The sequence below is a fragment of the Ctenopharyngodon idella genome, chromosome 23, assembly GCF_019924925.1.
Source record: "Ctenopharyngodon idella isolate HZGC_01 chromosome 23, HZGC01, whole genome shotgun sequence".
NCBI lineage: Eukaryota > Metazoa > Chordata > Actinopteri > Cypriniformes > Xenocyprididae > Ctenopharyngodon > Ctenopharyngodon idella.
This window is the reverse complement of record NC_067242.1, coordinates 7,735,135-7,747,619: the sequence shown is the minus strand read 5'-3', so window position 1 is coordinate 7,747,619 and position 12,485 is coordinate 7,735,135. Positions and strand designations below refer to the sequence as shown.

General features: G+C 36.3%; 1 protein-coding gene across 1 annotated transcript; it reads right to left on the bottom strand.

The window, feature by feature from the left end:
* Positions 1-2,518: 2,518 nt before the first annotated feature.
* prr35 (proline rich 35) lies at positions 2,519-12,168 on the bottom strand. The gene is made up of 4 exons (XM_051882077.1): positions 12,087-12,168; positions 10,812-10,867; positions 5,439-6,989; positions 2,519-4,594 (listed from the first exon to the last, which is right to left on the bottom strand). Exons 3-4 carry the CDS (start codon positions 6,785-6,787, stop codon positions 3,883-3,885), a joined length of 2,061 nt encoding a protein of 686 aa, XP_051738037.1. The 5' UTR covers positions 6,788-6,989; positions 10,812-10,867; positions 12,087-12,168; the 3' UTR covers positions 2,519-3,882.
* Between the last annotated feature and the right edge of the window lie 317 nt (positions 12,169-12,485).

Genomic DNA, 12,485 nt, shown 5'->3' with positions numbered 1-12,485 from the left:
TGTAGAAATGCCATCTATTAAGTTGCTTTGTAAAGTGAAATGTGAATACATCATCCAGAAAGCTCCACTTTTCCCAAGTCTTTTCAAAGGACTGAAGGCTTGAAGATTTAAGTTATGGTTTTTGACATTGCTATACCACATTTAGCTCTTTGTCTTTCATATCTGGAGCCAGTTTAAGTGAAAAACGAGAAGCTTGGAGTTCATTAAATGTTCTGAAAACCCTTTCGGACATCCTGGATGACTGGATTGATCAGCACATAAGAGAAACAACACATGACGGGTTATCTTGTATGTCCCAGGCTTTTTTCCTCCTCATTAAAACTAACAGTTTTAAAAGACTCATTAAAACGTCCTTGGGAATTAGTTTTTACAATGCCTTTATAATTTTTGCTACTTTTCAAACTAAGTGATTTACATCGATTTAGTTGTGATTTATGTCCTTTAGTTGTGACACCATTTCCATCACAACCAACACTTTGTAACTAAACAATTTACAGTTTTAATCAAGAGTTACTGTATTTGCTCACCAGCAGTGCTTATACAGTGTTATGTTTGAAGAAACAGAAAAATACATAAATATCACTATTTTTATTGAGCATTATTTCCAATCAAACTGTAATTATATGAAGTTATGCAAAACGTGTAATAATATTTGTGTTTATTTAGATACATTAATAGTTTTAGTCGTAACTATTAATTAGTCAAGGAGTATCCTCTCAGAACGTATTCATAATTTTAGATGTGGTGGAAATGACAGTTTGGTGAAAATGTTCTTCGAAAAAAACGACAAAATACGACACAATTCCCCTGTGGTGAATGTTTATAGTCAGTAGACAAATTAAGTAAACTAGTGAGAGTGTGAAAAGTGTATTTTTTTTTTTCTAAAAGTCCACCGGAAATGAGGGTTGTACTAGGGGTGAGCGCAGGTAAATATCTGCAGCGCCCTCTACAGCACTGTTGTGGAATAACCAGGTGACTGAAAAAAACCGACTTAAACAATGCGTAGATCACACAATAATGTCGAAAAACTGAAAGCCCTGTGTCAGAGATGTGCTTCTAATGGTTGTCGTCTCGTGTGGTAACAAACTGATGCTCTAATTTCACTGTATGAAACGCGGTTGACGTGATATTGGAAACTTGGAATTTTTTTTTAGAAATGTAGAGTCGCATAGAGTCACGCAAAGGCGTGTATAGATATTTAAAGTTATAGATACTGTTGTAGCGTATAATTAAACCGTTTCATATATGATACTTTCAGAAAATACATCTGAAACATGAGCAAATGCTGGACCGCTTCACTTCATGTTCACTAGAGGGCGCGATTGAGCTTTACATATTCACAACCTGCATCGTGCAGACAGGTAAGTAAGAGTGATAAATATTTACCTCAGGAAGGTTGTAAAGACTAATTATTATCCCAGAATTACTAAATAATACCCTAAAAACCAAAGGGGAAAACATCAGGTTGATAAAATTTTGTTGTACCACTTTTTACGTGTATTTTACATGTTTGCTGTTAAAATGCGCGGCAAATTAGTTTACGTTGTGGGCACTATCTTATGTATGGCTATATTTATATATTTTAATCTACATTTTCTGATCCCACGGCATTACTTTTTACTATAAAAGGTTCTTCTATACCAGATTATGGTTCTCTATAATTATTTTATTTAATTGGTGGACGATTCTTTGTTATTGAAATGTATTCATTATAGAATTTTAGAGAATTAAAAAATAATAATTAGCAATCATATTCTTATTATGTTTATTTTATCAATTTAAAACCACAAAGAGAACAATAAACAGTTATTTATTTATTATAATTCAGTATTTTTTTTTAGATTTTTTTTTTAAAAGTTTGTTGTATTATGCTTCCATCCCAATTTATCTTGGCAAATGTCAAATCAGTTATAGTTATTTTACATTTGCTGTAGTTAATAATTGTTCCAAGGTTAAACATAATTGAGACTTTAAAAATAAAAGTAAGAAATCTTCTCTGACACCAGATTCATAATAATAATAATAATCATGGATGGCATCTGTGTTTGACCTCTCTGTGATCCCCAGCTACACTTTGACACTTGTGTTTGTGGCAGGTGACCTTTCAGGTGCGAGAGGGTCGGGTCAGGTGTCTGATGCTCACTGCTTCTGTCTGGACCTCATCCCTGGAGCTTTGACCTTTCAGTGTGGACTGTGGAGGAGCTTGTGCTCAGGTACGGCTCACGGTCAGAGTTCACCTTTACCACAGCAGAGCAACACATCACGACCAATACTGTACACCTGTAAGCACCGTATCACCATGCATTAACTCAAACCTCTTTACCCGACATCCTGAACCCTCCTAACCGAAACATTAACCTAAACTGTCCATTAGTATTTATTCTGTGTGTTTACCACACCTCACCTAAATCTTTTCCTCCACCGCTGTCTTACAATGCAGAAAATTCACACAAGCGCTAATATAATTTGACAATTTTATTGCAGGATGTTTTATGTACAGATTTTCAAGCATCTTAAATGAACACTGATGAATCAATAATGTGAGATTTGCAGTGTTTTATTATGTGAAACAATCATCTCTTTAGATTATCTTATTTAAAATGTTGATTATTTACAGAAGAGAAGAAGTCTTAAAACACATAAACATGGAAGAACTGAGAAATAAAATGCTAAATAAATAAATAAATGGTAACACTTTAGTTTAGGGTCCAATTTTCATTAATAGCTGCTTATTAGCATGCATATTACTAGGATATTGGCTGTTTATTAGTACTTATAAAGCACATATTAATGCCTTATTCTGCATGACCATATTCTACATCCCATAATCTTACCCAATACCTAAATTTAACAAATACCTTACTAACTGTAGCAGTAATTAATTAGGAGTTTATTGAGGCAAAAGTCTTAGTTAATAGTGAGAATTGGACCCTAAACTAAAGTGTGACCAAATAAAATAAATATGTGCCAAATATGTCAGAAAATGTAATTAATAAATTACAAACATATACATTAAATAAATACAGTTGTAGTTCCTTGACCCTTAATAATTTCGCCCTGTAACTGGATTTTAATTTAAATAATCATTAAGTCAGTGCATGTATTTTATCCTTCTCCATCAGCTCATTTTGGCATAAGGTGCTTGATTTTTGTCTTCGCTTTACTTGATATTTCATATCAGACTATTTCATAGTCTTTTCTACCATTTATTTTGTATATGGTTGTATATAACATGTTAATACACTATTGTTCAAAAGTTTGGAGTAAGTAAGATTTTTATGTCTTCTGCTCACCAAGGCTGCATTTATTTGATCAAAAATACAGTAAAAACTGTAATATTGTGAAATATTATTAAAATTAAAAATAACTATTTTCTAACTATTTATTCCTGTGATCAAATCTGAATTTTCAGCATCATTACTCCAGTCTTCAGTGTCACATGATCCTTCAGAAATCATTCTAATATGCTGATTTGTTGCTCAAGAAACATTTTATATTATTATCAGTATTGAAAATAGTTGTGCTGCAGCATATTTTTATGCAAATTGTGTTATTTTTTTTCAGGATTCTTTAATGAATAGTAAGTTTCAAAAGAGCATTTATTTGAAATATAAATCTTTTGTAACATTATAAATGTCTTTATTGTCATTTTTGATCAATTGAAAGCATCCTTGCTGAATAAAAGTATTAATTTCTTTCAACAACAACAACAACAAAATCTCACTGACCCCAAACTTTTGAATGTTAAGGCTTCACAATAGAAGCCTTTAGATCAAATTGTTTAAGATTATTAGAAACATGAAGTGTCAGTCACGTGTGTCCAAACATTTGTCTGGTAGTGAACATATGTAAATTATGTACTTTAAGTTCATGTCATGTTCGCTACACCATCGTGTCGGTGGTTGTTAACGGGCTTGTTGGACACAGCGTGTCCAGATGTTGAATGGACGGAGGTCTGTTGGGTGTTTTGGAGCAGAGAAGGACACTTGAGTCGGCTTCACACTTTGTGGTTCTGCTGTGCCACAGAGCTTCAGCGGTCCCGGCCCGTATGGCCAGCCCGCCGTCGGACAGCACCTCTGTCTTCACCACGGGCACCTGGGACGGATTCAGTTTCATCAGCGCGTCCAGAGAGCACTTCTGCCTTTCTTTAACACTGCTTCCTCGTTCCACCATGTCTCTGTCATCTTTATCTTCCTCCTCCTCCTCTTCTTCCTCGGTCTCTGAGCAGTTTTCATCTCCCGTGTCTTTTGTTTCTCCTAAAACGCCTCTTCCGCTGACATCTCCGTGCGCGTTTGTGATTCCTGCAGGGTCTTTTTTGACGGATAGGTCGAGCGGCCCTTCGTTGGAGCGAGCCGTGCGCTCCAGCGCCTGTTGAATATGCGACAGCTCCGAACGGATCTTTCCCAGGTGAGCCCACAGGTGGCACTGCTCAGGCAGCGATGCGGCGCGCTGCTCCGTGTTCTGGTACTGCTGCAGTAATGTGGAGAAATCCTGCAGGAGAGCAGCTGCCGGGTCCGCGTCTCTCTCCATTCCTCTCTGTCTCGCCTCCAGCTGTTCAGACATATGCAGCGGGGACGAGACGTCACTGCGGGGGCTGTGAAAACACAGTTTAATTGTATCTAAATACCATTCATCAACTTTGTCCTGGGTGTGTAATACATAGACAGAAACAATACTCAGACGAAATGCATCTGTGTATATATATATATATATATATATAAATTCACACTTTGTGGTTCTGAGTATATATATATTATTTATATATATATATATATTTATATATGTATTTTTTTTTTTCTTGCAGTTGTGAGAAAAAAAAAGTCAGAATTGCGAGTTTATAAAAACTCTTTTATATATATATATATATATATATATATATATATATATATATATATATATATATATATATAATTTATTTATTTATTTATTTATTATTATACAACAGGCTTCATAGGCTTTAAGTATGGAAGCTTGTTTCCGCCATGAAATAAAAAATGTAATTGCGACTTTATATCTCACAATTCTGACTTTTTTTCTCAGAATTGCGAGATATAACGTGAAAATTGAGAGTTATAAAGTCAGAATTATGAAATATAGACTTGCAATTGCATGTTATAATATGCAATGAAAAAAATATGAAATATTGAAATATTATAATATGAAAAAAAGTCAGAATTGCGACTTTATATCACAATTTTTTCTCAGAATTACGAGTTATAAAGTCAGAATTGCGAGTTTATAAAAACCTCACATTTGCACATTATAACATGCAATTGAGTTTATATTTCGCAATTCTGAGAAATAAAGTCAGAGAATTGTGAAATAAAAAAATTGTGAAATAAAAAGTCGCAATTACCTTTTATTTATTTATTTTTTATTTAGTGGCGGAAACAAGCTTCCATATTCAAGTGTTATCATTTTTAGGGTTCTTTTCTTACCTGTTGTGTATAGGCAGCCTGCTGGACATCAGGGAGGCGATGGACGCAGACTTGTGAGTGTTTTTCAGAGAGTCAAGGGCAAACTCAAGTGCTTGTTTCTTCTCCCCTGGTGCACCATGGGAGTCCAAGGATGCTGCCGTTCTCTTCAGACTTTGCTCTCTGATGAAGGAAGCGTCCTGCTGCCAGCCTGTCTTTCCTTCTATCGATCGCATCCTCTCCTTTACGGCATGGCTCGGCTCCGGGGAGGAACATGTGGGAGACACCCAGGCCGCGGGCGAGGTCTGGCTGGGCCGCAGGGCCGGAACCTTCCACAGGTTTAGTTTGGGAGGGTACGAAGGCTGCGGCAGGCTTACGGTGGGCGGTTTGATGAGTTTACTTGTCTCGGAGGACGTTGAGGAGGGCGTTGTACCGAAGGTGTGCTCACACAGAAAGGGATAATACAGGTGAGGAGGAAGTAGAGGTCGCTCTGAGTGTCTTTGCGCATGGGTGAGCTGCGCGGTTGATGCTAAGAAGGGCAGTGGTGCGGTTGTGGTCGCTGTGCTTGCTGTCGTGAGTGCCGGGTTTAGGTATGAAAGGAGTCCAGGAGCCAGTGGGTATCCAACACCAAGCAAAGACAGATTGAAACCCGTTGTGTCGGGGCATTCAAGTTGACCCGTTGACGCCGGTGGAGGGTAACAGGGCAATGAAGAGGCCACAGGGTCTGATTTGGGCTTTGCACCAGAAGTCTGATTGCTAAGGATGCGCCATTGCTCCGAAAGCAACGCTGCTGATCCAGACAGACATGTTTTAGACAGCCTATAGTGTCGCAGTTTTGACTCTACCTCCACTGAGCGTGCTCGCAAAAGCTGCTCCTCGAGTGAAAACACGTCCGCCATCACGAGTTCGGCTTCTTGCTTTGAACGTTTACTTCCTCTGGTTTCCGCAGGTTCGGGACTCGTAACCGCTGAGCCGTTTGTCTCCATTACGTCGTCATCTTTCTCCGCTTCTCTTTCCGCTTCTCTCTTCTCAGCCTCCTCGACCTCCAGACTCGCCGCCGAATGCGAGGGCTCGTCCAACGTCGCGGCCTGCTCAGAGTGACCCTTAGCGGGGCTACGGGAGCGAACGCCTCCTTGCTGGAGCCGGAGTTGGTCTTTTTTATACGGCCAGTCGGACTCAATGAGCAACGACAGGGAGTTTTTGCACAGGCTGTACTTCATGTGGTTGTACAGGTGGGATTTCTCCATGCACGTGAACGGGCACTGGAAGCATTTGTAGTTGTAGGGTTTGCCCCACGGTCGCGGGATGTAGTGCGGCTTTTTGGGCTTGCGTTCCTTGTGTTTACAGCCCACCTTACAGTCTTCCTTAGACATGGTGTGATCTGAATCAGTCCCAGATATGAAAACAGGTTTTGTCTCAAAGCTAAATTTCTGAGGAGCTTGTGTGTTTGTTTATGTGTGTGTTTGAGGACAGGTTTACATTGAGTGTGTGTTTGTAGGATGAATTGTGTGTGAACTATAAACTCGTGTTTGGTCAGGACTGGGATTATGCAGGAACTCAGCCATCAGATTTTAGCTGTTGAGAAAATCAAGAAAATATATGATTAAACTTTTTATAATAAAATATTGTTAATTAATTCCCTTTTCACAAGATGTAATATAAGTCTCTGGTGTCTCCAGAAAGTGTCTGTGAAGTTTCAGCTCAAAATACCCCACAGATCATTTATTATAGCTTGTCAAATTTGACCCTATTTGGGTGTGAGCAAAAACATGCCGTTTTTGTGTGTGTCCCTTTAAATGCAAATGAGCTGCTGCTCCCGGCCCCCTTTCCAGAAGAGGGCGGAGCTTTAACAGCTCGCGCTTCGGTTGCTCAACAACAGCAAAGCTGGAGAATCTCACGCTGTAATGTTAGTAACGGTGTTCAGCCTTACATTGTTCAAACTGGAGTCGGACACTGATGGAGAGACTCAGGAAGAAGTTACAACTTTTAGAACACAACTGGACATTTCTGAATGGTTAGTGGATAAATTTATGTAGTTGCTGTGGAGTTGATTCAACTCATCGACTAGCATGTGCCGTCATGTTAAACTTTTGTGCAAATCCAGCGTTGAATTAACTCTCGTTTGTGAAGCAGGCCGGCGTAAAATGATGGCATGACAAAAACACTCTACTACAACAACTCTTCCTCTTCTCTAAAGCAGCCCAACATGACCTCGCCCCCTTTGTTGCGTGTTCTCGGGGGTGGGGTTTATGTAAATTTTAGGGTTTGTGATGTCACTAACCCGGGAAGAAGCTCGTTGTAGTCCCTACCAGCCGTGTGTTGTAGTCTTTAAACAGTGAATTCTTTAAAAGAAAATATCTCCCTTTGCATTGAACTTTGAGCGTCGTAACTTTGCAGATGTTGTTTATGCTCAAACAGCAACATTACACACTAACTAAAGTTAAAAAAGTGAAATCTTAATCAACCACCCCTTTAATCATCTAGAATATTGTTAAACAAATATTATAATAATTTAATAATATTTTAAATGATTATATATAATAATTTGCAATATTATTAAGCAAAATATTATTACTGTATCAATTTAATAATATTTTAAATTATTATATTTAATTCAGATTGTTATAAAAAATATTATTACTTTAATAATTTATTAATATTTGAAATAATTATTTTTAATTATTCAGATCATTATGAAACAAAATATTATTACTTTAATAATTTAATAATATTCTAAATTATTGTATTTAATAATTCAGAATATTATTACAGGTAAACAAAATATTTTAATAATTAAATAATATTTTAAAATATTATATTTAATCGTTTAAAATATTATTAAACAAAGACAACAGTAGAAAAAGAAATATTTATTTTAATGGTCAGAATCAGATTTAAAAGATTGTCAGGTAAAGTCAATGTGAAACTATAGTGTTTAAAAACCCGTTTTAATTTTGTAATGTCTTACTGGATACTCGGTGAGAATTAATGTAAGATTAATAATGTTTTATTAATTATGAATTGATTGGATAGTGAAAAGTGTCTCTGTTTGACAGGTGGTTGAAAAATAAGACGGCTTAATGACATCAGAAGAGTAAAAGATTGTGCTCTGATGAATCGTTCACAATAAGCCCCAGAATATGTGTTGTAAGAAAGTGATTTCACAGACTTTAACAAAGATAAGAGATGATGATGGTTTTCTCAGAACTCCTGAAAGTCCTCTATCTGCCACCTTTCATTATGTCCAGGGTTGCACCAGCGAGGTGTGTGTGTTTCTGGAGGGGGCTGCACCTGTGCGCGGCTCTCATGTTCAGTGTAGTATTTACAGCAGGACCCTGAAGGTCAGCTATAGGCACATCCTGACAAAGGGCAGAGGGACGCGAGGCTGCCCGTGTGTATGTGTGTTAATGAGAGATTGGCATCACGCCCGCGAGGCATCGTTAGCGGAAGAATGTGGGTCAAGGCAGATTGACTGCTCTTTTGCCCACTCTATCAGTCTGTCCACCACCATCATCTGTCTCTCTCGTACGTTACACTGCATGTCTACTGTTTTTATGTTCTTCAACCTCTGTGTGTTTCACTCTTTCTTTGTATTTCCAATCAAAGAAGTTCTAAAGGAATTACTGCATTTTGAATGTATCAAAGCAGAGGAAATGTCATTCTTTGAGTTCTTTTTTCCCCCCAAAATTCTAAAGCGTTACTTTTTTTCTAAAGATTTACTTTTCAGAGTAAAATCTATTATCAAGTCTTAAAAGATTTAACTTCACATAATATGCCCCCAGAGTACAAAAGATGATCTGATCATTGGTTTTCAAATGATCATATGCTATATGTTATAATAATTATACTAATTCATTTAATTAATGTATTATATTTATATTTTTATTATATTACAAACACTGTAAAAAATAATTTTCATAATTTATCACAACATTTTTTCTTTTGTCAAATCAACTTATATAATTAATGTGGTTCAGATAACATAATATTTTGACTTTCTGTTGATTAAACCAATCGCCTTCATTGTATTAACTCAAATTTTTAATTTCAATGAACTCAAAATATTAAGGCAATCAGGTAACTTACTTTTTTAAGTTAAACCAACAATTAATTTTTACAGTGTACTTATTTTATTACCTTTTATAGAACAACTAAAAGTCCTCCATTTTGTATTGACCTTCTTCATGAAAAAGTATTTATATCTAGATAAATATGCCTAAAATACATCTTTTTAAAGATATTAGAAAGACATGTTTCTATATATATTTTTAAACTTTTGAAATATTTTTCATCAGAATTAACTCTAATATGAGCTATGATTATATAAAATACAACCTTCGAATTGTATTGCAATTTAGTTCAAACAAAACTATTGTACAATTCAAAACTATTTAATTAGCAACATTTAATTTTTACATCTACAGTCTTTCAGAAAGAACCAACTACACTGATGCAATTTAACTAATAATTTTTGTTATTAATAAAAGCATGAGGAATAGGAGATGGTGAAAGCAATTAAATAATGGTGTAATTAAAAGGCTGTGATATCACTCAAATGCCTCTCTGTTATGATAAAAATATTCTTTATTCTTGATTATTTATTTTTTGCTCCTGGCATTTTCCTTTGGGTAGAAAGAGAGAATGAAAAGAGAAGAAAATGAAGCAGGAAATTAAGAGAAAGATGAAATGTCCCGCTGTGAGGCATGAGTTTTATCGCTCGTATCTCGGGGTGTTGAGACAACGAGAGCCCGAAGTGATTTCGGTTTAAAGACGACGAGTGGCGAGGAATTTCACCAAACTTTCATCTATTACAGCACTCAAAGAAATAATGAAATCACTTCTGCAACTTTCTGTAAATCCTGGCAGTATTTTAACAGCGTATGCATTGTGTGCGTGTTTTGGTCATATTGCAGTTATGCCCCCCTCCTCAACCCGTTCTCTGGTTTTAACCGGACATCAAATGCTGCTGTTAGTGTTAATCAATAAAATTATTTTAGAGTTGTTCTTACTGCGGGACATTCTTTGTGGTGTGCATGCGTGTGTCAGTTTTAAGGCCCTCAGGGTTCGTTCGGACGCTGGCCAATGACACTCGCATGGATCGTTGTGTGTTAAATATGTATTGTCTCGCTTAAATAAGGACGTTTGCTAAAAGCATCGACATGCTGTGGTGGAATCCAAAAACTAAGAACACACACAAACGCAGGGCAACAGCGAACTAAACAGATGGATTGATTGAAAAGCAAATTGTCTCTTTAAGATATATTGGCTGTAATAGATTTAATAAGTTTTAAATGGCTCTTATTTGAAATTAGAACATTATTTTAGACTTTCTTTGTGTGAATTATATGAAGCACTGCACGTGTGTGAATAGGTTGTGTGTGTGTGTGTAGCTCGTACCTCCACAGTAGTTCATGACACTTGAAGTTTTCTCAATTTGACTCTTTATGAAGGATCTGGAAAATAAACAAGTGTCTAAAATTAATTTCAACTTTCTGTCATATTTGATTTAAGTATTAGTCTACATTTAATGTTAAATGACAATCTCTCCAATGTGCAAACGTCTCTCTATCTCAAGCATGTGATTGGTTACAATAATACATTTTTATATTGTTAATTATTAATTAAAATGAATTAATAAAAAATTAGGTGTTATTTTAGAAATTCTGTATTATGTTTTAAAGGCCAGGGTGGCCAATTTCATCTATTTATTAACAATGTCATATCATTTTTTTATTTGGTATTTCATATCTTTACGTATAGCATCCTTTCAAAGACACACTATTAAATTGAGTAAATATTTCTAGTAAAAGGATTTTTAAAAGTAATTATTTTTAATATTTTTTTTGTATAAATGCCTAAAAAAGCTATTATTGCCTATAGAAAAAGACAAAGTTCATTGAACACAAGTTGACCTTTTGTGGCAGGGCATGTTGTTTTGCTAAATGGGGTAAGTTGTCACAATGAAACCTGCCATTAAACAGCCTATAATAGATTATTATAGCAAAATTTAAACAGAAAGACAAGCATGAAATGCAAAACAATTAATGAAACAGCAGAAAAAAGATACAAATATTGTACTTAATTCTACGCAATTGCAACATTTGAAACAGATGTGACATCTTGCCCCCATATAACCAAACATTAATGTTAAAAAAAACCTTAAGAACACTTTTTGCTTAGAATTGACTTTTGTCCAAGCATAATTTAATTATTCAGTTGCTCACGAGACCTACGACAACTATGGAATTGTAGTTTTGCACATAGAATTTACACAATTATTCTATTTTAAGACAGTTTTGAACTATACAAATGAAACCAACGCACAAAACCACTCCTAGATTGTGTAATTGGACTTTTTACTCAAAACCTTACTGTATTACACATGCAACAACTCTCCCTGCTGTCTATTTTACACATTTAGTAGCATATCATATAGATTACATATTTTCACGTCACATAATAACATCACAAACAGCTTCGTTTAAAAAAAAAAGTTAATCAAGACTCATTTGATTGGCATCTCAGTAGTTCATCTCAGTAATTCTGATGCACAACACTGCATTTGAGATGTTCAGTTCCGCCTCACAATCACCCTAACTACACATAAAGCGATTAATCTGCTTCAAACTTACGCCATGATAACTTTTATCCGCAGATAACGGCTTGACTTACCTGCTGCGCGTCTGTGTCATGTTGTGTTCCAGAGGCGGCCGGTGATGTGCGTTCGGGTGTTTTATGAGGGGAGAGAGATGCATGCGCGCACACACACACACATACACACATGGATGAACAAGAGAGAGAGGCAGATATATATATTCTCTAGGAGGGATGCCTTGGGGCAGTACAATCAGGCACAGGCCCCTCCTGCCTCCCCTGCTATTGGCACAAGCTCAAGTGGGTCCAAATTAGGAAACCTGCCCGGTTCAGTCCATTAAGGAGAAGTCGAGACACTTCAGCCTCGCTGTGGCGGGACAGTTTGCTTAATTGGGCCGCAGTGCAATTTAAAGTCACTGATGGAAACTTTAGCAGCCTTAATGCAGCACTTATTTCAGTTATAGTTTATTGCTGTAA

Excerpts from the sequence above, each read along its gene's own strand:
- prr35 (XM_051882077.1), bottom strand. The coding sequence starts at position 6,787 with ATGTCTAAGGAAGACTGTAAGGTGGGCTGTAAACACAAGGAACGCAAG. Across the intron at positions 4,595-5,438 it reads AGGCTGCCTATACACAACAG|CCCCCGCAGTGACGTCTCGT; the intron begins GTAAGAAAAGAA and ends GTGTTTTCACAG.